We start from the raw sequence: 27,392 nt of genomic DNA, 5'->3' as shown, positions 1-27,392 counted from the left end.
ACAACCGCCCCCACCCCACAACCGTCCATCGGGGAGGAGGAGAGGGGAAAGATCCTGGGGAGGTGAGAAGGGAGGATGGGGGGGATTGAGGGAGAGGAAGGGTAAGGAGGAACAGGGGGAAAGTGGGGGAGGTGAGGAAGGAGAGTGAGGGAGGAGGGGTTTAGAGGGAGAGGAAGGGGGAGTGGGGGTATAGAGGGAAGTGAGGAGTGGGGGATAGAGGGATAGGAGAGTAGGGAGGGGAGACGAGGTATGTAGGGAGGCAGGGATGGAGGGAGTGACTGAGGATAGGGGAAAAGAGAGGGAGGGAGAGGTGAGGGAAGGATTGGAGAGGGGAGGGGGAGAGGGGAAAGAAGAGGAAGGGAGAAGAGGAGGGTGAGGGAGTGCTGGGGGATGAGGGGAAATTAGCCATGCCTGCGCAGTTGGGGGCTATGCGTGAGTGGTGCAATATTCCGTTGGGGGGACGGGTTGCATTGGGGGAACGGGTGAGTGGTGGAATATTTCATTGGGGAACGGGTTGCGTTGGGGGACCAGGCCTCCCATGTGAAAGGGACCCAACGGGTCCCACTTAGTCTAGTTTCCTATTAAATCCTTCTCCCCTCACCTCAAACCTATGTCCTCCTGTTCTCGATCCCCTACTCTGGGCAAAAGATTGTGGTTTAACCCAATCTAATCCTTTAATGATTTGAAGAACCCTATAAGATCACCCCTCGTGATTTTATAGGGGTGTTATTTCAAGTCGGGATCATTCGTCAGACAGATTCTGCAATACTCTGAGGACGGATCCCTGCCCAAAATGTCACCTGTCCATTCCCTCCATAGGTACTGCCTGAACCACTGAAGTTGCCCAACACCCTATGTTTTGTTCAAGGTTCCAGCATCTGCATTTCATTTTTCTCACCAATATGCCATCGTTGCCTAGTTTGGTTGATATGTGATTTCACACCCAACAATATACTTTATCTGCCTCCTCAGTTCAGGGACAATATGGGATGGACAATAAATGTCATTGCCAGTGGCATCCGCAACACGTTGAATAACAAAAGGTTGCATAAAATGTGAAGAAGTTTAATTATTCAAAATAAGCTTAATTAGGTTATTTTGGTCAATGTGTGTGTTTTATATGTGTGTTCCTCTACACAATGCAACTTGAATCCTGACAATACGAGTTCGCCTGCATTTCCTTCTGACCTTTCAATGATTGACAACATGTTTGTGTCATTTTGAAACATTGCGTGGTTTTGATTAGATTCTTGCCAGTGTTTGTGAAAATCCTGCCCTTTTCAACACTTCACTTGATGCTCAGGTGTGAATGTACATCGAATTAATAATGAGAAATTAGAGGCTAAATTATTTTCAGATATAGAGTTATAATCGTACAACCAGAGAACACCCCATGGTCCATGCAATTGAGAATAGAGCACAGAACGCTACAGCACAGAGGCAGCCCTTACAGCCTTCAATGTCTGTGTTGAGCATGATTCCAAATTAAACTCATCTACCCTGCCTCTATATGATCCATATCCCCCCATTATCTGCATATTCATGTGCTTATCTGAATGCCTCTTGAATTCCACTATCATATTTGCTTCCACCATCACCACCATCAGGCAGCACATTCCAGACACTGACCACTCTCTGAGTAAATATTTTTCCCTATTCATCTATCTATCTATCTATCTATCTATCTATCTATCTATCTATCTATCTATCTATCTATCTATCTATCTATCTATCTATCTATCTATCTATCTATCTATCTATCTATCTATCTATCTACTTTTAAAACTGTGTGTGTGTGTGTCTTTATTTGTTTGTGGTTGTCAGATTTGTATACTTTTAAAACTCTGTGTGTGTGAGTCTTTCTTTGTTTGTGTCTTTATTTGTTTGTGGGTGTCAGATTTGACCTTTGATTCCTTGATCCGCCAAAACCACACGCAAAAACTCCGAGATTTTTTCCATTTCGCTAGACATTTCACTTTTACATTCGCAAATCCAATCCTCAGTAAATTTCGGCGTTTTAATCTACACATTTTTAATAAAATCCTTCCCCCCCCATCCACTCACTCATTATGTCGCCTCCTGCTGGCCAGCCACCATAACGACTGCTGCCGCCCGCTCTCCTACAAAAACACTAACATATTTCTTATTTCGCTGGTGATTTTCGCTGCTGCCGCCCGGCTCTCCTCCACTGCCCCCCCCGCCCCGACCTGGCTCTCTCACGCTGGCTCAAGCCAAAGATCGGCTTTTCGCTGTGCTCGGAAAAGCAGCGGGGGAACAGGCGCATTGAGGGCATACGAAGCGTCTCGATGGCGTACGCAGCGTCTTGACAGCGTTCGCCTGGCCCGCAGGCTCACTCGCCATCACGCCCGCCCGCCCACTCCATCCTCCCCCCCCCGTACTCGGGGTCTGAAACACTTTCGGGGACCAGACCCAACGGGTCTGCACTTGGTCTAGTCTCATTTAAACTTTCCTCTTCTCAATTTAAACATCTAATATTTGATGTTTCCATCCCAGGAAAAAAAGGTTCTGAATGTCTGCCTTAACTATAGCTCTCATTATTGTGTCAACTACTGTCAGGCCCCCCTCAACCTCCAGAGAAAACAATCCAAGCTTGTCCAACCTCTCCTCATAGCTAATACCCTCTGAACCAGGCAACATCCTCGTAAACCTCTTCTGTACCTTAGAACATAGAACAAAGAACTGTACAGCACAGGTACAAGCACTTTGGCCCACAATGTTTTTGCTGAACATGGTGCCTAGCTGAACTAATCTCATGTGCCAGCAATTGATCCATATCCCTCCATTCCCTGCAAATCCATGTGCCTATCTAAAAGCTTCTTAAACGGCACTATCGTATCTGCCTCCACCACCGGCCATCACCGCTGGCAATATATTCCTGGCCCCCACCACCCCCGTGTAAAAAACTTGCCCCACACACCTCCATTATATATTTCCCCTCTCTCACATTACAGCAATGTCCTCTAGTGTTGAACATTTTCACCCTGGGGACAAAAGGATCTGACTATCTATCCTCTCTATGCCTTTCATAATTTAACATATTTTTTATCAAGTCTCTCCTCCACCTCCGAGGTTCCAGAGAAAACAGTTCAAGTCCATCCTCTCCTTGTCGCTGAAACCCTTTAATCCAGGCAGCATTCTGGTAAACCTCGTTTTCACCCTCTCCAAGGCTTCCACATCTCTCCTGTAATGGGGCAAACAGAACTGCATGGAATACTCCAAATGTGGCCTAACCAAAGTCCTATAGAGCTGCACCTCCAATGCCTTCCCAATCCTTCCTGTAATGTAGTGACCAGAACAGCGCACAATACTCCAAGTACACCTGTACTGCCTAAGCAAAGTTTTAAAAAACTTCACTAGACGTCACAAAGTGCAATTCCTCACATATGTCCAGGTTGAATTCCATCTGCCTTTTCTCTGCCTTAATCTGTATATGATCAATATCCTGCTGTTATTTTAATATTCTTCTAAACTTGTTAATTTTGGCAAAAGGTACATAACCAGCCCTAACTCTACCTCAGTTTGGAGCAAGATTAACCATTCATTTCACACAACTTGGACATGTGTTCGGGAGCCTTAGACTGAATATGTATTCTCTTTTTAATCTTTTTATACTCTGGTGTGGTAACGTGAGTGTATGTAGGACATTTGATGACATCGGTTACCCTGGTTAAGATTAGTTGATATACTTATGGATGTCATTTTATTTGGGTACCCCTTGCAAAGAGAAATTGCCAAAAATGACTCAGTAGTTCATTAAGATAAAATGAAATGCTGAAACGTTCTCAAGTTGTGATTTCTTTGCTTTTACCCAAATATTTCTTGTGGTTTAAGGCCATGGAGCGTGTTACTGTGGTAACTGCTACTGCATGCCGGGTTGGCATGGCGATAAATGCGAATATGAGTGTGACATCAGCCCATGGGAGAGCAAGAAGAGATGCACGTCACCAGGTGACCAGACGTGCAGCAGCCGAGGTCTGTCTTTCAAAACAATTCAAGTGCAAAAAATGCATGTGGTGAATATTGGAAAATATTGCCAATTATGTCACCAGCCCTGCAATGATTAGTGTGCTGGGAATGATGTAAACACCATCTAATGCAGCTAAGCCCTGCCATTTTGTTATACTGTAGCACCTAAAGACTCGTTACTGCTGAATTGGAAGGCATTGACAGGCTAAATTGGAGGCATAAAGCTGTTATTTACTGATTTGTTTCTGTTTTTCTGTAAAAAAAGAGGGGTGGAAAGCAAAGGATTTCAAAAATAGGAAGAGAGAGAGAGACAGAGTGTGAGAGTGGAGAAAGAGAATAGTGGAAAGAGAGTGAACGGACAAAGAGAGGGGCAGAAGAAGAGGGGAGCAGAGAGAGAGACAAGAAGAAGAAAGAGAGGAGGGACAGAGGTAGAGGGAGAGGTAAAGCAAGAGTGTGAGAGGGAGAGGCAGAGAGAGAGAGAGAGAGGAAGCAGAGGGAGAAAGAGAAATGGGAGAGGCAGAGGGTCAGAGAAAGGCACGGAGAGGAAAAGAGGGAGAGGCAGAGGGAGAGGGGAGGGAGATAGCAGGGAGCCTGGTGACAGTTTGACAGGGAGGTGGGGGAGAGGTACAAATAGACAGGAAGAGGCAGGAGGAAATCAATGAGATGGATACAAGAGAACTAGAGGGAGAGAAGGAGATTGAGAAAGAGGAGGAAGACAAAGTGAGGGAGGACAAAAGTAAAAGGCAGATTGAGAAAAAGAGGGAATGGGTGAAGAGAAAGGGATGGAGATTCATATCAGTATTCCCTTGACTTCCCCAATAGTTAGATTCTGAGCTAAATTTTAGAAAGAAAACCATTCACATCACTGAAACCCAGGATTTATAAATACATAGAAGTGAGGGGCGGATTGATAGGATTCGCTAGAAACTGGGCAGAGTTATAATGATTCCCTTACAAGACCTGGGAGATGATAGTCTTGATGCCCATCTTTCCTCGTTAAAACTAATCAGGGGCATTGTGTGTGCTGAGTAGGTCTAATTTCATTTAGATGCACTGACAGAACTCTGGAACAGCAGCAGCCACCACAGTGAAGGACCAAAAGGAATTTTGTGTGGGGTGGTAACACACACTGGGGAGGAGAATGTAGGATTCACATGGTGCAGATCCTTGCATCTTGGAGGCCATTGTGTTGGTTACAACGAATACAGTTGGGAACATGTGCTTACAACTGCTAAATACATTCAGAAGTTTATTCTAAATTTAAAGAATAAATAAGTCAACTAATTTGGTGCAATTAGGGCCTGTCCCACTGCGGTGATCTAATTGGCGAGTTTAGAAGAGTTTGCCCTTGACTCATACTCGCAGCATGGACGACACAAGATCATAGGAGGTCTTTGTAACTCTCCTTCATGCTCGAGAGTAGTCCCTGCGTACTCGAGGCCTCAGCTAGGTAGCGGCGTATTTTTCAACGTGCTGAAAAATGCCCGCAAGTAAAAATAGGTCGCCATGGAAAAAATAGATATTTTTTTACTCTTAGGTTTAGTCGAGGTAGGTCCTTGTAGGTCGGCATGTTATTCGTAGGTAATCGAAGGCAATTGAAGGTAATCGAGGGTAGTCAAAGGTAAAGCTCGTTGACAAAAAAAAGGTAAGTAAACCGACCGGTAATGTTAAATGCCCGCTAAATTTATTAAAAGTTGTCTGGTTTCTTAAAAGTGTCTCCACTCCTTCTCTCTCCCTTCTCACCCCTTCTCTCCCCTTCTCTCCCCCTCTCTCCCCCCCCCCCCCCCCCCCCCCCCCCCCCCCCCGCTCTCTCAAGGACTTACCATTACTGTCCCAGCCGCCTTTTACCTTCCTGTTCATCGCAGGTGTGAATTTCAGTCAGCGAACCCACTGCTTTCCCTGGCCCCCGCCTTTGCGATGGACTTGTGTGTGTGTGTGTGTGTGTGTGTGTGTGTGTGTGTGTGTGTGTGTGTGTGTGTGTGTGTGTGTGTGTGTGTGTGTGTGTGTGTGTGTGTGTGTGTGTGTGTGTGTGTGTGTGTGTGTGTGTGTGTGTGTGTGTGTGTGTGTGTGTGTGTGTGTGTGTGTGTTGTGTATGTACAGATGGTCGATCCGGCTCGCGGTTTCATCGCAGACGTTCGATCCAGCTCGAGATTTTTCAGGCGAGTGCCCTCGAGCTTGAAGATCGACGACAGTCGCTGAAAAGTTGCATTAGTGGGACAGGCCCTATAGGTGGGAACTCAGGGTTACAGAAGTCAGGGTCACCCCAAAATTGATTTGTTCAAGGATGAGATGGTTTGCTAATAGTTTATGTTCATGAACAATGAATGCCTCCTTAGCAAGAGGCTGTGATAGCAGGGTGAGAAAGGATATTTTCTCTTTGTGACTACATAATAATTATAATCCAGATCCATTGAACGTGGATTACATGTTGTGACCGTGCTGGAGTACAGTACAAACGCCCTCCTGCTTTGTCTTTTTTCTTAGGGAACTGTATCTGTGGTGAATGTGTGTGCTACGACCTAGATCCCAGTGGGGAGTATGGTGACATTCATGGGGAGACATGCGAATGTGATGAGAGAGACTGCCACGCAGTTTACGACAGGTACTCCGATGGCTTCTGTTCAGGTAAGGAACCGCTGACACTTGCAAATTCCTGAGAACCTTCCATTACGTAGGACATAGAAACAGGCCATTTGTTGTTATTGTAGCCGTCTCAATCATTTTCTCTGACAGTTTGTTATATCTAATGTACCATCCTCTGAGTGAAAAGTTGCCCCTCGGGTTCCTGTTAAATCTTTCTCATCTCACCTTAAGTCTGTGCCCTTAAGTTCTTGATTGCCCAAGCCTGGAAAGTGCCCAAGACTGATTTTGCCTATTTCCCTACACTCCAATAAAGTCCTAGCCTATAACTCAGTCCCTCGAGTCCCAGCATCATCCTTGTAAATCTTTGCTGCGCTCTTCCCAGCTTAATGGCATCTTTCCAATAGCTGGGTGAGCAGAACTGAACCCAATACTCTGAGTGCAGGCTTAATGTCGTCTTGAACAACTATCAGTTGGTGTGGAAAGTAAGTATCGCTATTATGCATCACCCTCTAATGTCTCCACTTTACTCTGAAGGTCACGGACAATGCAACTGTGGAAAGTGTGACTGCAGGGAAGGCTGGACAGGTAGAACATGCGAGCACCCTGTCTCCTGCCCCATTTCACCTGAGCAAAGTTCACGGAAATGCCAAGGAAACTCTAAGTTGTCCTGTTCAGGCACAGGTAGGTGCCTACTCTTTAAAATTTTGCATTTCTGCCTTAACATGAACAAAATCAATCAGATGCGCTGATGCTCATCTGGAAATTACATCTCGTCTATGCCCCATCACCAGGGCAGGAGACAGGACATTCAGGTTGCAGATACTGATGGATTGTGACAGGTCGTGGGAGCATTCAGCTCCTGTGGGCAAAGGTGTGACGTGGCCAGGTATTGGCCTCCCAGTAAAATAACCTTCAAATGTCAGCCAACACTGAAGAAAATAAAATTGTGTTTCTTGAGCATCTTTCACAGCCTCACTCTGTGACCAAAAAGCTTCACAGATGGTGAAATGCTCCTGATGTGATCACTGTGGTAACGTTGGAAATGCAGCAATCAGTGTTGGTAGAGGAAGCTTCCATCTGCAAATAACAATGACCAAATTGTCTTTTTATTTGTTGATATTGATCCTGAATGCCAAGGAAAACTCTTTCGCAAAACAGTCCCATGGATCTTGTAGAGAAGGAAGGAAAAGGAACCTGAGAAGGAAGAAAAGTCCAATCTCTGACACTGTGGTGTACCCTCAGTACCTCATTGACTCAGTGGTCAATGAGGTAACATAGCAAAAGCAGCAGCTAGTTTGCACATAGTAATGCCCCTGTCCCACTTAGGAAACCTGAACGGGGACCTCTGGAGACTTTGCGCCCCACCCAAGGTTTCCGTGCGGTTCCCGGAGGTTGCAGGTGGTTGCCGGAGGTTGCAGTTAGTGGAAGCAGGTAGGGAGACTGACAAAAAGCTCCGGTAACCACACGGAAACCTTGGGTGGGGCACAAAGTCTCCAGAGGTTTTCGTTCAGCTTTCCTAAGTGGGGCATAATTAGATCTCATCACCAGCAACTGGTAATGTTATCATAATAAAGGGGTAGCAGTGCCCAAAGCACGAGCGTTTGTAACCCAGGGATGGTTTGTGGAATCACTGCTCTGATTTTTATAGCATCTGTCTCACTACATTTTTAACATACACCCGTTACCCTGTTTCCACTGACAAATGCTGGCACTCAGCTCAGCAATTCCTCAACTTAAATGTACTCTTCCTTGCTCTCAGGTAGTTCCCTTCTCTCACCCCTGCCTGCGCCACTGAGACATAGCCAGTATAAAGAGGCGAGAGGCGGGGGGAGAGACAAAAGGGGATAGTTGGTGATAGGTAGAAACGGGTGGGTGGGGGGATGTTGGGCAGACTGAGCCAGTTGGGTGAGGGAGGGATATTGATACAGAGGTTGGTAAGTAATAGGTGGTACCTGGTAAGGAGAAAAAAAATAGATAGATGGAACAAGTGGCAAGGGCAGACTAAAGATCAGTGGGGCGTAGGTGACAGCTGAAACCAGATAAGGGAGAGATGATGTTCAAATGGAACTTGATGATGGTAGTTATCAAGTCTTAATAATGACAGAGAATGGTGAGTCTCTGGAACTCTCTGCCACAGAAGGTAGTTGAGGCCAGTTCATTGGCTATATTTAAAGAGGGAGTTAGATGTGGCCCTTGTGGCTAAAGGGATCAGGGGGTATAGAGAGAAGGCAGGTACAGGATACTGAGTTGGATGATCAGCCATGATCATATTGAATGGCGGTGCAGGCTCAAAGGGCTGAATGGCCTACTCCTGCACCTATTTTCTATGTTTCTATGGAAAGAACTGCAGATGCTGGTTTAAATTGAAGATAGACACAAAATGCTGGAGTAACTCAACGGGACAGGCAGCATCTCTGGAGAAGAGGAATGGGTGACGTTTTGGGTCGAGACCCTTCTTAATTTTAATAATGACCGGTTCTTTATCAATCAGTGTTAATGTAATGGTCTCGTAATGTCCTTTGAGATTCTCATTCTGTAATAAACATCAATGAAATTGCCTCCCTGTAAATTATTCGGAGGGCCTGTAACATTGCTTTGCTTCAGTGTTGAGGAGGGAATAACGTTGACTCCCGAAGCAGGATGAAGGCGTGGTTGGTTTTAACACCTCAGTTGTTGCCCAAGTCAGCGTTGCCGGAAATCATACAGCGTTGAGAAGCCGGAGATGCAGTGCATAGCTCAGAAACCACCGAGGAGGGTAGAGGGCAACTGTCATGAGAACCAGCTCAGCTTTAAATCACTTCAGTGTTGAGAATGTGTAGCCTGTGGAAATGTAGAAAGCAAACAGCCCGTAATGCCGGGGCGGGAGAGAATGTGGAGGAGACCGTTCCAGGTGATGTTATCGGAAACACAGACACTAAATGAGATTGGAAATTAATCCTGATCCACTTGCCACTTGCTTGTGTATGTGTATCCATTCTAGTTTTCTGCGATGAGTTTCAATCCGTGCACAATACACAACTGATGCCCCCAGGGAAATCGTTAACGCAGCGGTCTCGACTCGAGATGGGACCAGGGGGTTGGAATACTGCAGCACTCTGACCATTGTCAGCAAGACTGAGCCGGCAGTAATCCTTAAAGTGTGTTTGTCTTCCTTTTTCTCTATTTCAATGTATCACCTTCCGGCCTCTGTCTCTAAACTCCTGCCTCCCTACCTTCCTCTGGATCCATCTGGCCATCATCCCCCACCTCATCTAGTTTCTTCCATTACAGACAAGCCCCTGTATCGTCCTTCTCTTCCACCTCTTTATATGGGCTATCTGTCAGTTCTGATGCAAGTTCTCAACTCAACTCAATGACCATACCGCAGTGTGAGCAGGGAACATGGGGTGAAGTGAACACAGACGGACCCGAGGGGGAGAAATTGTTTTGCAGTAACGTTTATGATCTGGAACATGAAAGACCATTGAAACATTCTCAAACCAATTGGAGAAATACTTGAAAGAGATAAATGCTTGAAGGGGACTTGGAAACTCCGCAAGCATTATGGATTTGAATAGTCTGATCTGATCCGAAGAATGGTCTCCACTTGAAACATCACCTCTTCCTTTTCAGAAGCAGCCTGACCCGCCGAGTTACTCCAGGTTTTTGTGTCTATCTTTGAAGAGTCTCTTGTTATGTTGCAATGCTTTCTGATTCCTTCCTTGCTAAGCATTGGATATAGCATTGAAAAATTAGCCCCAATGTTGCAACAAACAGCTTGCCCGACTCATTATTCCCGGGTGAATTCTCATCCACCAGTGCCAAAACAAATATGTGGAAAACCAAACATTTGCTGACTTTATTTGTTAAATTGTTTGGCTCGCTGCTCAGAAAGAAGCTTCTCATTATGTTTGGAAATGTCTCTGTGAAGTGGAAGTTTAATTTTTAAATTTCGTTGTACATGGCCCATGTTACAATGACAATAAAGAAACTATTCTATTCTAAAAAAAAAAGAAGTCTTGACAAGTGAGCAATTATCAATCCAAGTATCTCAGAGAGAGAGAGAGAGAGAGGGACAGATGCAGGTGAACATAGAGCTGATTAGTAATGGAAATTACAATCTCAAGATTGGAAGATTCGTCATACTTCAAGTACCTGACTGCGCTGCACCTGCAGAATCGCATGGCTAAAGACTCAATTGCAGCCAAGCATGGCGCAGGCTTTGTGTCAGCTGCTCAAATACCTGACGTGCCTCAAGCTCATCGATGACTGTACTTTCAGCCGCATGGACACCAAGCATTGGTATTCTCTTGCTAAATCTCACACCTTCCTCCTCTTTTTTTTTTAACATGCATTTCTTGACTGGAGCCAATGTACAAGAGGAGAGGGAAGTTAAATGATAACGCCAAAATCAACATGCCTTCAATCTCAGACATCGAGTTGCAGTTTGAGGCCTGTTATTGTTGACGTGTTCACTGAAGCATACTGGAGGAAAAGATATTACACCGAAAACAGAGATCATCCTCCCACAGTCCATTTGTTTAAACAAAAGCAAGAAGCATTCCGTGAATGTTGGTGACTGTGGGGTTGGATATTGGGTGATAGGTGTGGGGGTTGGAACAGAGTGGGTGGTGGGTGCAGAGAGCATAAGGATGCAGAATGAAGACATTTGCCTTGCTGTGCGGAAAGACATTGCAGATGAACAGAGGTTCAAGAGGGACTTGAAAGAGGAGAGAGAGGAGTGAAGTAGAGAGAATCAGTAACCATTACCAGAACTCAGTGACTAGGCAACTGAAGGCGCAGCGTGCCAATGATGGAGCAATTACACTTGGAAAGGGCAGGAAGTCTGAATTGGAAGAGTGGAGATGGATCTTTTAAGTCTACAGAGAGGAGGCAAAGTATCATGTCTTGCCTAAAAGAGGGCATCTTCAAATGTGCAGCACTCTCTCACTCCGCCAGGTTAGGCTTTCTGCCTGGATGGGTCAAAGTTCATGAATACAGATGGCTGCTGAAGTTTCTAATATTGAGAACTGCGCTAACTTGCTCTTTACAATATCTGATGCTTCACTAATTTGCTTAATGATGTATTTCTAAATTAGATGCAAAGCCAAGATTTGTCAGTGACTACTGATGAATGACAATAATGAATTTGTCTGTGTGTGTTGGAGTGTGTGTGTGTGTGTGTGTGAAAAAGCATATGTGTGCATGCATGAATGCGTGCAAGTCAAGGGCACATTGAATGGGAGTGTATGTGTGTCTATGCACATGCATGTGAATTCTACCTTTAAGTGTGTATGCCTGTGTGCGTATACCAGTGTGGACATACATACACATGCATGGCCTTGTTGTTGGTGGAACATGGATGTAGGCAGGATTGATGGTTGGTGTGTGGAGGCTTTGGTTAAAAGTAGAGATATTATTAATGCCTGCAGGCTGGGGATATGGGGTTACCTTGATCAAATCATCCATCTGTATAGTGTGTACACAAACAGCATAGCAGGGATAACCTGTCATTTCATTTTGACTGGGCCTGGACGATTAAATCAAGAGCTGGCTACATAATATCCATGAGTCTATCTAAAAGCCTATTAAACGCCACTATCGTAGCTACCTCCTGGCAATGCGTTCCAGGTCCCCTATTGCCCCATACCCACCACCAGTGTAAAAGATTTGCCCCGCACATCTTCATTATATTTTCCCCCTCTCACCCTAAGGCTATGCCCTCCAGTGTTGGACATTTCTAACCTGGGTGAAAGATTCTGACTGTCTATCCCATCTATGCCTCTCATAATACTTCTGTTAAGTCTCCCCTCAACCTCTGACATTCGGGACAAAACAATCCAAGTCTATCCAACCTCTCCCTGTAGCTGAAACCCTCTAATCCATGCAGCATTCTAGTTACATCATGACATCCACATTTGTCTAGTCAATGCCCCTTGCAATGAAGGCAAGTGTGCCATATGTGAAATAAAAAGATGAGAAGTTTTGGATAATGAAGCTGGTTGCAGAGAAGGAGGGATGGGACAACAGAGGGGTTGAGAAATGTAACCTTGTGGAGATGTGGGTGCGGGAGCTATTGTATTTATCAGTGGGCCCAGGGCTGATACCGGAATGGCATTTATTAATCAAAACTGACCCATTAATTCTCCAGAGATGCTGGGCGTTTTGTGCCAAGGCACAGGAGGGTGTATCAGCTACACCTTCCCGTATTCAGAGCCAAACTCCCCGTCTGTACCCAGAGAACACCTTAACATAGAAACATAGTTCTCTCCATACCCTCTGATCCCTTTAGCCACAAGACCACATCTAACTCCCTCTTAAATATAGCCAATGAACTGGCCTCGACTACCCTCTGTGGCAGAGAGTTCCAGAAATTCACCACTCTCTGTGTGAAAAAAGTTCTTCTCATCTCGGTTTTAAAGGATTTCCCCCTTATCCTTAAGCTGTGACCCCTTGTCCTGGACTTCCCCAACATCGGGAGCAATCTTCCTGCATCTAGCCTGTCCAACCCCTTAAGAATTTTGTAAGTTTCTATAAGATCCCCTCTCAACCTCCTAAATTCTAGACAGTATAAACCAAGTCTATCCAGTCTTTCTTCATAAGACACTCCTGACATCCCAGGAATCAGTCTGGTGAACCTTCTCTGCACTCCCTCTATAGCAATAATGTCCTTCCTCAGATTTGGAGACCAAAACTGTACGCAATACTCTAGGTGTGGTCTCACCAAGACCCTGTACAACTGCAGTAGAACCTCCCTGCTCCTATACTCAAATCCTTTTGCTATTAAAGCTAACATACCATTCGCTTTCTTCACTGCCTGCTGCACCTGCATGCCTACTTTCAATGACTGGTGTACCATGACACCCAGGTCTCGCTGCATCTCCTCTTTTCCTAATCGGCCACCATTTAGATAATAGTCTGCTTTCCTGTTTTTGCCACCAAAATGGATAGCCTCACATTTATCCACATTATACTGCATCTGCCAAACATTTGCCCACTCACCCAGCCTATCCAAGTCACCTTGCAGTCTCCTAGCATCCTCCTCACAGCTAACACTGCCCCCCAGCTTAGTGTCATCCGCAAACTTGGAGATATTGCCTTCAATTCCCTCATCCAGATCATTAATATATATTGTAAATAGCTGGGGTGCCAGCACTGAGCCTTGCGGTACCCCACTAGTCACTGCCTGCCATTGTGAAAAGGACCCGTTTACTCCTACTCTTTGCTTCCTGTTTGCCAGCCAGTTCTCTATCCACAACAATACTGAACCCCCAATGCCGTGTGCTTTATGTTTGTATACTAATCTCTTATGTGGGACCTTGTCGAAAGCCTTCTGGAAGTCCAGATACACCACATCCACTGGTTCTCCCCTATCCACGCTACTAGTCACATCCTCGAAAAATTCTATAAGATTCGTCAGACATGATTTACCTTTCGTAAATCCATGCTGACTTTGTCCAATGATTTCACCACTTTCCAAATGTGCTGCTATCCCATCTTTAATAACTGACTCTAGCAGTTTCCCCACTACCGATGTTAGACTAACTTGTCTGTAATTCCCCATTTTCTCTCTCCCTCCCTTCTTAAAAAGTGGGGTTACGTTTGCTACCCGCCAATCCTCAGGAACTACTCTAGAATCTAAAGAGATTTGAAAGATTATTACTAATGCAACCACTATTTCTGGAGCTACTTCCTTAAGTACTCTGGGATGCAGCCTATCTGGCCTTTAATCCATTCAATTTACCCAACACCACTTCCCGACTAACCTGGATTTCACTCAATTCCTCCAACTCCTTTGACCCGCGGTGCCCTGCTATTTCCGGCAGATTATTTATGTCTTCCTTAGTGAAGACGGAACCAAAGTAGTTATTCAATTGATCCGCCATATCCTTGTTCCCCATGATCAACTCACCTGTTTTTGACTGCAAGGGACCTACATTTGTTTTAACTAATCTCTTTCTTTTCACATATCTATAAAAACCTCTGCAGTCAGTTTTTATGTTCCCTGCCAGTTTTCTTTCATAATCTATTTTTCCTTTCCTAATTAAGCTCTTTGTCCTCCTCTGCTGGTCTCTGAATTTCTCCCAGTCCTCTGGTATGCTGCATTTTCTGGCTAATTTGTACGCATCATCCTTCGCTTTGATACTATCCCTGATTTCCCTTGTTATCCACGGATGCACTACCTTCCCTGATTTATTCTTTTGCCAAACTGGGATGAACAATTTTTGTAGTTCATCCATGCAGTCTTTAAATGCCTTCCATTGCATATCCACCGTCAACCCTTTAGAATTAATTGCCAGTCAATCTTGGCCAATTCACGTCTCATACCCTCAAAGTTACCTTTCTTTAAGTTCAGCACCATTGTTTCTGAATTAACAATGTCTCACTCCATCCTAATGAAGAACTCAACCATATTATGGTCACTCTTGCCCAAGGGGGCACGCACAACAAGATTGCTAACTAACCCTTCCTCATTACTCAATACCCAGTCTAAAATAGCCTGCTCTCTCGTTGGTTCCTCTACATGTTGATTTAAATAACTATCCCGCATACATTCCAAGAAATCCTCTTCCTCAGCACCCATGCCAATTTGATTCACCCAATCTATATGTAGATTGAAGTCACCCATTATAACTGTTTTGCCTTTTTTCGCACGCATTTCTAATTTCCTATTTGATACCATCTCCAACTTCACTACTGCTGTTAAGTGGCCTGTATACAACACCCACCAGCGTTTTCTGCCCCTTAGTGTTTCCCAGCTCTACCCATCCCGATTCCACATCCTCCAAACTAATGTCCTTCCTTGCCATTGCGTTAATCTCCACTCTAACCAGCAACCCTACCCCACCTCCTTTTCCTTTCTCTCTATCCCTCCTGAATATTGAATATCCCTGGATGTTCAGCTCCCAGCCTTGGTCACCCTGGAGCCATGTCTCCGTGGTCCCAACTATATCATAATCATTAATGGCTATCTGCACGTTCAACTCATCCACCTTATTACGAATACTCCTTGCATTGAGACACAAAGCCTTCAGGCTTGTTTTTACAACGCTCTTACCCCTTATACAATTATGTTGAAAAGTGGCCCTTTTTGATTTTTGCCTTGGTTTTGTCTGCCTGCCACTTTTACTTTTCACCTTGCTACCTATTGCTTCTGCCCTCATTTTACCCTTAAGATAAAATATATTCTTTACACAGAACATACAAGACAGCAACAGGCCATTCAGCCCCTCTGCTTGTTCCTCATCCACACCAGCTTCCTCCCACCCCTCTCCATCTCCCCCAACACCATATACCCTCTATGTCTATCCCTCCAGCTTCCCCTTAAATTCAATCCTGCTCTTCAAGTCCACCCCTCCCTGTGAGAGTCAGCTCCGCAGGAAGGTGAACAGGTCTGAATATCAGGAAGTGCTGTTCTACTGCGAGAGGGAGAGAACAACAGAAGGAGATGGTAAATGGAGGGAAAAAAGTACATAAAATGCTGGAGGTACTCAGTACGTCAGGTTGAATCCCTGGAGAACATGGATAGGTGACATTTCTGGTCCAGACTCTTCATCAGACTGGGTTCTCCAGCACTTTGGGGATTGTAACCTGCTGAGTTACTCGAGTGCTTTGTGTCTTTTTTTGTAAACCAGCATCTGCAGTTCCTTGTTTCTACAGGGTGAATTGGTGAGAGGAAGAGGGTAGGGTGAGTGTGATAGAAACATAGAAATGTATAAAATTTGCAGCATTGAGCCCTTCAGATCTGCTCCGCCAAGCAATGCCACTTAAAGTCCCTGATCTCGCCTTCCTCCCACATCTCTCAATCTCTTTGGCACAAGAACCCTGAACATGGAACTGTAGAGCACAGGCCCTTCGGCCATGATGTCTGTGCTGTCTATGATACCAAATTAAACTCATGCCATCTGCTTAGAAATGGTTTATACCCCCTAACCCCCCACCATCCCGGCCCCCCCAGCCCCCATCTCCTGTATATTTACGTGCTTGTCTAAATTCCTCTCAAATGTTGTCATTATATCTACTTCTCCCATCTCACTACCAGCGGATTCTAGGCACCTACTATTCTCTATCTAAAAATCTTACTGAGTAAATCTCCTGGAAATTTTGCCCCCTTTTAACTTCAAGCTATGCCCTCCTGTCTTTGGAGTACAGGGGAAATCAACGATCTTGGAGAAAACCCTCGCAGGTCACAGGGAGGACGTACAAACTCCGTACATACACCACCCATGGTCAGGATCGAACCCGGTTCTCTGGGCTCTGTATGGCAGCAAGTCTACCGTGTCACCCATCTGTCCAACCTCTCCTTATATCTAATGCCCACAAATCCAGCCAACATTCTGGTGAACCACTTCTGTACCCTCTCCGAAGCCTTTACATTCTCCCTGTAATACGGCAATCAGAGCTGGTAACAATGGTTAGTGGGGGCAACCAACGGTTTATACAGCTGCAACCACTCCGATGATTTCCGGTGATTGACATTCATTGTTCCTTATGTATCGACTATGACACTATCAATACAACCTTTGAGCAAGAAGGCAAGTATCTCACATGCATCGTAACATTCTCACTATCTAGACTGTGTGGCCATACTCATTGTCCCGTGGGATGAGTTTGACTATAGGATAGTCTCGCCGTGACCTCATACCACATTGTAATTACTTTCTGTGTATCCTCACGTAAAGGGACATCTATTAAAGATCACACGTATAACGCGTACCCATGGATATTGTAACTGACAAGCGCCAGAGGCGTGGGTTTGAAAGACATCACTGGAAGGTGGTGGAATATTCTGTTTCACTGTACCGGTTCGGGAGGGGGGACATTGTGACACTTGAACTGATGGGGGGAGGGGTGAGAGGGGGGTGTGAAAACCGGGGGGGGGAGGGGTATTAGGGCGGTGGGGGGTGGCCTCGTATCTTCACAGCACCCCCCTTGGCCTCATCGCCCCTTTGAGTAGGACTTTGCAGAGCCTTTCTGTCTTCGCCAACTCTCCAGTAGTGGGATAGTGTGCCACATTATACCTCTCCACTATTCTGCTTTGGTGGACTCCAACAACGTACGTGCGTTATTAGTAAATTTTTTATTCCATTTTCGTGTGACCTTTGAACACTACCAGTGTCTATTTCTGTTAGCTCGTATTATACTGCTAGAATCGTCATAACGTGCGACAAAGATAGGATGTAGGACGCCGATCTCTTTTTCCCGGTAAGTTCGGTGATAAAGTTCTCGTACATCTCCCCATCGTCCTCCATTACCCGCTTTTGCCGTAAACTCACTGTAATCGCCCTTACACAGCTATATAAGGACTTAGTATCTGTCACTCATCCAATGTTTTAATCCAATTCCGTTACCCCCCTTTAGTCACCCCCGTCTGTTGCCTATAGTTTGCCCCCATCTGTAATCTGCGGTTTCTACGTAAAATTACCACATTCTAGCACGCGTGGCAACATCTAAGCCGACGTACTGCAGAACGCTACGCGTGATGTCCGGAATCTTTTATTCTGGTGGTATCTCTTTCAATTCCCCCTTCCTCTTCCTTTCATTTCCATATGAGACCCTCCCTGGCGTGTATTCTTTTCCTCCTTTCTCGATTTGTATTATCTGATCCTGGATACTTCCTTTCCCTTGTTCTTCGCTTACCCACGCCATTGGCTCTTTATTTTTCCCCTACCATTCTGCGCGCCATTTGTCTTTCTCCATACCCACGGAGTATCTTTTTTACGCAGCTCTGTGCACCCGGGGAATACATCGATTAGGTAGACTACCACTTCCCGGCATCAGCTTTGAGCCATCGTTAGTTCTGACTTTTTTTTTTTTGCCCTCCAATCGTTGCTGTGCTGGGGTTTCCACTGAACAGATGCACCCTTACTTCATGTAGTACTTTGCGTGTACTTTGCCTTTTTTGTACCGGCCTGTCTAAATTTCACTAATCACTTATAGCCATGACCTGTGCTGGATTTTCCTGTACACGAGTCTTGTAGAGATCTCCACCACATGTCCCACATCTTACTATTTCTTAACCAGGTCTGTGAATGCTGTATGATACTAATTCGCTTTCCTGGTGATGCGGCAGTCTTGCCATTGATCTCAGACGTAATGGATTCTTGCACGCACGGGATCTCACTTCTCCCACAATTACCGGCTTATCCTGCACGTGACGGGGTGCTTTCGCTCTCCTCGCCCACTACTTTCGGCTCGCCAAGGAGTCCACCTAGGCCTATCTCTTGAACATTCAGGCACAATAATTACAATGAAAGTGATCGACAGTGTATCCATGGACCTTTGGATGGAAGGGTTCAATCATCATCCGGTGCGACCACTCCATTGAGTTTAAAAGGGGGATACTGTGGATAGGGTGAACTGTTGTAAATAATCGGGGAGTCCACCTCTGGAGGATATGACACTGTAGCTAGTCACCGTCGCATAACGAACAGGGCTTTCAGCGAGATTTTTGTGTCTGCGACCGGAACAGATATTTCTGAATATACCATGGCAGGCCTTTACCACTCAGGCCCAATTGAGGAAATCAGAGTGTCTCCGAGGATCATAAAGTGCTTCTACGCAGCGGCGGTGGAAAGCAATCTTGTCCGGGAACAATACCATCTGGTTCGGGGGGAATTGCTCGGCAAGGACAAGGGGGCTCTGCAGCGAGTGTTGCATATTCCCCTTTCACCTGCTCTACCTCTCCCTACACAGAGGTTGAATGTATGTGTTAATGTTGGTGGAACCTTTTTCAGCACTGACATTCAAGCGAGCTGACTTTGCAGCCTCCTCGAGACTCCGACCAGGTTGTATTCGACAATAACACATATATACCCTTACGATTTTGGGTTCATGAGAGGATCCTATTAAACCACCGTCACGTTCCTCCGTTTCACTCCACGCTTTCTCCTACAGGCTATCCTCTGCGTTCACCGTCAAACTAGACCCCGCGTTACTTTCTGTACTAGGCCACGCCTCCGTTGCCATGTCATCCTCCCGTGCGCACGCAGGCATTCGCCGACGCGTAGCAAAGTCCCTTTACCGTGGGCATATCACAGGGATAATTTTTTAGATGTAACAGGAGAACCAGTTTGGTCTCCCTTTTCTATATTATCCTAAGCTGACTGTGTGTCAGGACTAGAAGAGCAATATGTGTTAGATTGGTTAAATTTGTTTGGTGTTTGTTGTTCCTCCTCCTTTTCTGTGATTTTCTACCCATGGTAGTTCGCATATAGGCCATCGACTTTTCAACTTTACTTTGACCAGCGCTACTGTCAGTCTATCTCGTATGTGCCGGGGACTGAGTAAAAAGACACAAACATTGACTCCCTTGATTGTCTTTATTCTTGACTTGACTTGACAAGCGCACGCACGCCACGCATGCATACAAGACTGAGACTTTTAATGCGGAATAGATAGATTTTTCCATCTTCCATTTCTCTGTCCACATTCCAACAGGTCAAACCTATATTGGACCTATAACGCCGTCAAATTTTGTATCATCTACAAACTATGGGCCATTACAGCACCAATGACTATATGAACACATTTCACAATTTTCTCAACTCATTGGTCCCGTCCTAATTTATTGTTGCGTTTGACTCATGGGACGCATAGTCTTGATGAGCTTTTCAGTGGATGACTCATCGAGCCGTTTACTTCAGTGCTATCAGATCAGCAGGTACCGCAGTCCTGATTCTTTCGACTAAACCTTACCTGCTACACTCCGTATAACTCGCTGACACACCTCGCTTACCATTGGCACCCGCCCACTCAACTACATCCTCTACATAACTCTACTTGTGTTCACTCTCTCCCCTGCAGTATTCTTACGTGAGTCTCCAGTCAAGTTTTGCCTTATTCTTTTCCTAGTACAGTACTATGGTTTCCGAGAATTCTTCTACCTCTTTTCAGTCAGTGGACGTTGTTCTTAAAGTGACCACGGACTCACCAGAGCAGTGTAACGGATAATCTTTTTCAGCTGTACCACTTACTCTCACGCTACCTTCTCGGAGCTATACCGGGTTTTGTGAGAACCCGGACTCTGGCGCGCTTCCTCGGGTGTTTACCCTGCTTCTGTTGCGGTACTCGCTATCTACGGTCTACGGTCCAGGCACTGCGTGGATCACACTACCCGTGGTGTCCGCCTCTGTTTGTGTTTGATTTCACGACGAATGCGAACTTTCCTTTTGTGTATTTCTGTACACTCATTTCTTAGTACATCCACCTGACCACACTACTACGCAAGGTTAGGTAGTTGTTGTTTGTCTCAAGTGTGCATATATTGCGATGATCTCAGTCTCGAGGTGGATGACTTATTAATAGCTTGAGTTCGATCGTATTATCTATTCTCTAGTATTATTTTTCCAGGTGAGTGATTCATTATACGCTATTCTCTGTCCCATTGCCGGCGATACCCTCTTGCTGTCGCGTGGTGCGCGCATGGTGTCTATCACTTGAGCCACACAGTGAGCGTTCGTCAATCTTGCGATCGTGTCGCTCCTCGCGTCTGTTTGAGTTATTTCGATATCCGTTTTTTCTCTGAAACACCACTATATTTTATAAAGAACTTTTCTCATGCGTTTTGTGGCACAAAAAATTCCTGATTCAATGCCATCAGTTCCCTGAGTGTTCCTGTGCACTGTAATTACTCAGGATCATCTCCAGCTGAGCCCACATGCTACACTAGAAATGCAAAGTGTAAAGGTTGTAATTTTTGTTTTAATCTTCCTCCACGGGTAGTTTGCTGCTGGTTTGAAGGAGACAAGTCTGTGAAGCAAATGGAAGGCTACACTTTCAGCAGATAAACACTATGTTACTCGGGCATCTGTGGGCTGTAATAATCACACACGATCTTCAATCTAGGAGGAAACAGGGCTGAGAAAGTCGTTGATGAGTCACCTCACCTAATACCCTGCTGCAAAGCTTCAGAGGAACACCCTCCTGCTTCAATCCCAGGCAGTCAACAAAGCACTAATTACAGACAAAGTCTGATGTAGGACCATCCTACCACCCGCGGAACACTTCCAGTGACATTGCTCTGCTTGATAGCATCGGGCATGGCTTGCCTTTGTATCTCACCTCAAACTGAAGCCAGTTCATCGTTATCTCCTGGGACATGCCACTGCACAGCAAGACAGCAACAGAATTAAAGGACGTTCTTTTAGGAAGGAGATGAGGAGAAATTTATTTAGTCACAGCTTGGTGAATTTGTGGAATTCTTTGCCAGAGAAAGCTGTGGATAATTTTAAGGCAGAGATAGATTCTTGATTAGTACATAGAAACATAGAAAATAGGTGCAGGTATAGGCCATTCGGCCCTTCGAGCCTGCACCGCCATTCAATATGATCATGGCTGATCATCCAACTCAGTATCCCACCTGCCTTCTCTCCATACCCCCTGATCCCTTTAGCCACAAGGGCCACATCTAACTCCCTCTTAAATATAGCCAATGAACTGGTCTCAACTACAGGTGTCAGAGGTTATGGGGAGAAGGCTTGAGAATGGGGTTAGGAGAAAGAGATAGATCAGCCATGATTGAAAGGCGGAGTAGACTTGATGGGCCGAATGTCCTAATTCTACTATTCCCTATGACCTTAAGAGTAAAGCCAAGTCATTTCAAGATCTTGGTGAAGTGATAAGTATTGATCAGGACATAAGAAAACCAATAGCAAACCATTCTGTCCCTCATGCCCATACTTCCATTTATTGGTTCTGACTGGTCTCTTCCCTCAGCAGCATTTTCCTCCATAAACCCACCTCCCTCAGTTCTCTCTCATCTAAATACCTAATATTACTACCTAAAGATAGGCATAGAGTGCTGGAGTAACTCAACAAGTCAGGCAGCATCTCTGGAGAAAAGGGATGGCATGCATTTCAGGTCGGAACCCCTCTTCAGACCCGACTCAAAACGGGTCCCGACCCACAAGGTCACCCGTCATTTTTCTTCAGAGATGCTGCCTGGCATGCTGATTTACTCCAGCACTTTGTGTCTATCTTCGGTATATACCCGCATCTGCAGTTACTTTCTACACATTACAATCTACAGTATTGGTCTATCCATCTCTGGGGCAAACTCCATTATTCTTCATCAAAATGTGCAGTGGATTTCATCCTCTACTTGACACAGCAGCAACGGTTGAGATGTCCAGCCAGTGCCTCTTTTCTAAGAAATCTCAGTTCTCTTTCCTGTATCTTTGATGGTGCAGTACTCCCTCAGTCCTGCCCGTCCCACAGTGCAGTATTCCCTCAATACCAAAGATCCTATCTCTCCGCTATAGGATCTTTGCTCAATACAGCCCCCCCCAGCCACCCACATTGTGGCACTCCCTCAGTATTGACCCTCCCACAATGCAGCACTCCCTCAGTACAGAGGGGAGAAGGTCGGGAGGGGGGGGGGGGGGATCTCCCCTGTCCATCTGCTCCTGGGCCTGGCCAAGATGGCCATTCATGGGTCCAGGCAGCGGGTAGTCGATGGCCGCACCAGGGTTGACTGCCTGCCCCTTTTCCGGGCCTGTGTCCGTGCCCGCGTGTCTATGGAGAGGGAACATGCGGTGTCCACGGGGACTTTGGAGGCCTTCCGTGAACGCTGGTCGCCGCGGGAGATCAAGTGTTTTGTCGACAAAGTTGCCGATATATCAATTTGATGATCGTTTGTTTGCAAAACTGTCAACATAGGCAGTCTTTGATTGTGTTAATACTCTGTTTATTTTTTTTATTTTTTGACTAAAAGTATTTGTATGATAAAAAAAAAAGTGCAGAGCTCCCTAAGTACTGCCCCTCCCATTGTGTGACACTCTCCACTACCGCTCCAACTGTGTGGGGCTCACTCAGTACTGCCCTCCCACGGTACAGTACTCCCTGCATACCACCCCTCCACAGATGCTGCCTGACCTGCAGAGTTCCTCTTGCAGTTTGTGTTTTGCTCAAGATTGCAGCATCTGCAGTCTCTCGTGTCTACATTTTTACTGATCCATTGTGACATCTCATTGAGCACTCCTTTTGAAGTTTGTGCAAAAAACGAAGTGCTGGGCTACTCAATAGGCCAGCCCCATTCTGTGGTGGGAAAAGGACATACTATTCCTTCTCTCCAGAGATACCGCCTGTCCCACTGAGTTACTCCAGCATTTTGTGTCTATCTTCGGTGTAAACCGGCATCTGCAGTTCCTTCCTACACACCATGGTCAGGACCCTTCTTCAGGCTGCAGTCTCTTGTGTCGTCCTTGAAGAAGTTCTCCTCCTCTCCCCAACACAGAGCTCACCCTCTGTGATTCCTACGCCTCTCCTGCTATTCAACCATCTTCTCACCCAGATCCGCTAACACAGACACGTGTCCTTTCTCATTCACATATGCTGCCTGACCCGCTGGGTGAGTCCCTTCAACAGCATGGTTTTTTTTGTTTTGGAGCTAAGTTCTTCATTCATTCCTGAGCTGTTGGTATGGGAACCACAGGATTCTGGAGTTGGGGAGTCCTGACAGCAGTTAGAGCAGCACTAATGAGGCAGTAAATTAGCACCGGCTGTGACTTACTGACTGGAATTAATTGTAACTATTAACTGGAATTAATTCAAAATTGTTCCTTTATTTTAATACATTTGATGCCGAAGATTCCAAATGAAAGTATGTAATTTAGATTTAAATCTCTTTCAAATTAAAATCAGGATTGTTTTAAGATATCGTGCAAACAAATGACTGCTTCACAGATTTAGTATCTTCTATTTCCCTGGGTCTCCTCCACTCGACCTCACAGTCACTTCCACAAAACCACTCCAACGGTTCCTGCAGTTCCTGGCAGAGCGAGATATCTTCCCCTGCCAGCTTGCTTCTAGAACCATCTGCCAGGTGCGATAGCACTGCAGGGAGACGCTCACACTCCCTCCAACCAGAAAGATTTTTCAAAAAATGACTTGATTTTCTCCAGCATTTTTTTTGTTGTTGCTAAACTCTGGATGTCCCAAGGCTTCTCTACCCAAGAGGCTGCAAAGACCTAACCATTTCACAATCCAGGCAGAGATTAAAAGGGTTTCAGGTATTAAGGTAATCAGAGGATATGGAAAATAGAGACAAAATGCTGGCGGAACTCAGCGGGTCAGGCAGCATCTCTGAAGAAAAGGAAGAAGTGTCGTTTCGGATCGACACCCTTTTTCAGACTGAGAGTCAGGGGAGAGGGAAACTAGAGGTATGAAAAAAAAGAGAACAAATCAGAGCCAGCATCGATGACTCAATAGGCGAAACCCACAATGGTCCATTGCTGGCAGAGGTGATAACGAAGGGATACGAACAGTGAAACTAGCAGGATGACTAGAGTGGGGGAGGGATGGAGAGAGAGGGAATGCAAGGGTTGCATGAAATTAGAAAAATCTATATTCATGCCGTTGGGTTGTAAGTGGTCATAGAAACATAGAAACATAGAAAATAGGTGCAGGAGTAGGCCATTCGGCCCTTCGAGCCTGCACAGCCATTCAATATGATCATGGCTGATCATCCAACTCAGTATGTCTGCGGAGGGCGCTCAGCATCGCCAAGGACTGCTCTCACCCCAACCATGGACTGTTTACCCTCCTACCATCCGGGAGGCGCTACAGGTCTCTCCGTTGCCGAACCAGCAGGTCGAGGAACAGCTTCTTTCCGGCCGCTGTCACTCTACTAAACAACGTACCTCGGTGACTGCCAATCACACCCCCCCCCACCCCCCCCGGACACTTATTATTATTATTTTCTTTTATTCAAATCGTTTGCTATGTCGCTCTTCAAGGGAGATGCTAAATGCATTTCGTTGTCTCTGTACTGTACACTGACAATGACAATTAAAATTGAATCTGAATCTGAATCTGAATCTGAGTATCCTGTACCTGCCTTCTCTCCATACCCCCTGATCCATTTAGCCACAAGGGCCACATCTAACTCCCTCTTAAATATAGCCAATGAACTGGCCTCAACTACCTTCTGTGGCAGAGTATTCCAGAGAATCACCATTCTCTGTGTGAAAAATGTTTTTCTCATCTCAGTCCTAAAATATTTCCCCCTTATCCTTAAACTGTGACCCCTTGTTCTGGACTTCCCCAACATCGGGAACAATCTTCCTGCATCTAGCCTGTCCAACCCCTTAAGAATGTTGTAAGTTTCTATAAGATCCCCCCTCAATCTTCTAAATTCTAAATTCAAAGCAAAATATGAGGTACTGTCCCACCAATTTACGTATGGCCTCACTCGAACAGTGGAGGTGGCCCAGGACAGAAAGATCAGTATGGGAAGGGGAAGGGGAATTAAAATGTTTGGCAACCGGGAGATTGCGTAAGCCAAGGCTGTCTGAGCTTAGCTGTTCATTTATGGGATCAGTGCAGGAAAGAGGTGCTGAGTTAAAAGATCTGTCATGGTTTGGAAATGAGGAGTAGTCTCAAAGGGCTGAATGGCCTTCTCCTCCTTCCACTTCTTACATTGTTTTCAGTTACCAAACTACTTTAACCTACAGGGATCTGAGACTTTTCCCACAGACTTTTTAGTTGTGAGTTTTCTTATGCATTGGATGAATAATTACAGAATCGCACTTCCCCGCCTTTCCCTCCAGGCAAAGTTATAATGCCACATAATCCTCATTATATTAAAGTCTCGCGGAAAACTATGTTTTAATAATGATTTTAACATTGAGGTGTCAGATTCACTGTGTGCCTGACTCATGGCGCGGAGTCTGTAATGCAGCACCCATTGGTCCATCCTTTGTAACACTTGCGACAGTAAGATTCAGTGCCAGGGTAATTAATGCAAGATTGAGTTTTAAGCAGGGGGCGGAAATCCTGGGGGGGGGGACAGGGGGACATCCCCCCCCACGTTGAGAGGTGCGGGACGATCCCCCCCTCCCATATTTTGTAATCCACACTTTATCAGCCGCTTTCTAAGGGCTGAATCGGCCCGTTCGCGGGGCCTTTCAGCGCCCGGCACGGCTTAATATCAAACTGCAGCATCGAGGCGATGGAGGCTCCCGATGTTGAAACCCCGCCGGCCAATGAAAGACCCCTTGAACGGGCCGATTCAAGCCCCACGATTTTGGGCGGACGAAGCTGCTGTTGCTGGAGTTCAGAGTCGGTCATCAACCAGGCCAGCTCCCGATGTTACCGTCCACAGGGCCCACGGCTGAATGTGTGTGCACATTCACGAGCGGCCGCCAAGAAATTGTGTCCTCCGCATGTTTTGACAATGATTTCCGTGCCTGGTTTTAAGTACAGGTAAGAGAGAAGAAATGGAAGTAAATTGTTGTCAGAGCCTATTCCATAGACATCTTCAAAGAGAGCAAATATCTTCTGCACAGGATGAAGGATGTTCAATTTTCAGCGGATTTTCCCCTGGAGAATACCTCTCCCAGGAACTTATGGCAAAACGATATGACCTTGTTCTGTAGTATTACACACAAAATGAGGTAGCACTTTGTGGCCAAAGTTTTCAGCAATATAAATAGTGAGATGGGAGTTTTGAGGATGCAGACACTGAAGTGCTTCTGCAACCGAGGAGTAATCCCTTCCATTCAAACCTCTTGTAACATTGGTGTTGATTTACAATCTTGATTGACTATCATGGAACGGCAAGCCATGGATCATAAAAGAATAAGAAAACAGAAGCAGAGTAGATCACTCGACCCCTCAAGCCCGCCCCACAATTCAATGTGATCTATTGCAGACCCAGTTCCCCATAGATCTCAGTTCCTTGATTATCAGTAATCTACCTTCTAGGCTCCACAACCCTCCAGTGTAGTGAATTTCAGTGATTCGCCATCCCTTGATCTGATATTTATTTATGCTGCCTCATTTGTCATCAGTGGAAACATCAACATTCAACATCACTCTATTGTGTCCCTTTAGTAAGATAT

At 45.6% G+C, this 27,392-nt stretch overlaps 1 protein-coding gene across 2 annotated transcripts in view; it reads left to right on the top strand.

The window, feature by feature from the left end:
- itgbl1 (integrin, beta-like 1) overlaps positions 1-27,392 on the top strand; it is a 154,139-nt gene that overhangs the window by 86,314 nt on the left and 40,433 nt on the right. For both annotated transcript variants that reach the window (XM_055636650.1, XM_055636649.1), the window contains exons 5-7: positions 3,853-3,993; positions 6,472-6,612; positions 7,105-7,251. In XM_055636650.1, coding sequence (XP_055492625.1) covers positions 3,853-3,993; positions 6,472-6,612; positions 7,105-7,251 — 429 coding nt within the window. The remainder of the gene's footprint in view (positions 1-3,852; positions 3,994-6,471; positions 6,613-7,104; positions 7,252-27,392) is intronic.

The sequence above is a fragment of the Leucoraja erinacea genome, chromosome 6 (assembly GCF_028641065.1).
Source record: "Leucoraja erinacea ecotype New England chromosome 6, Leri_hhj_1, whole genome shotgun sequence".
NCBI classification, from domain to species: domain Eukaryota; kingdom Metazoa; phylum Chordata; class Chondrichthyes; order Rajiformes; family Rajidae; genus Leucoraja; species Leucoraja erinaceus.
Note: the sequence above shows the minus strand (reverse complement) of the source record. Positions and strands in the feature narration are given on the sequence as shown.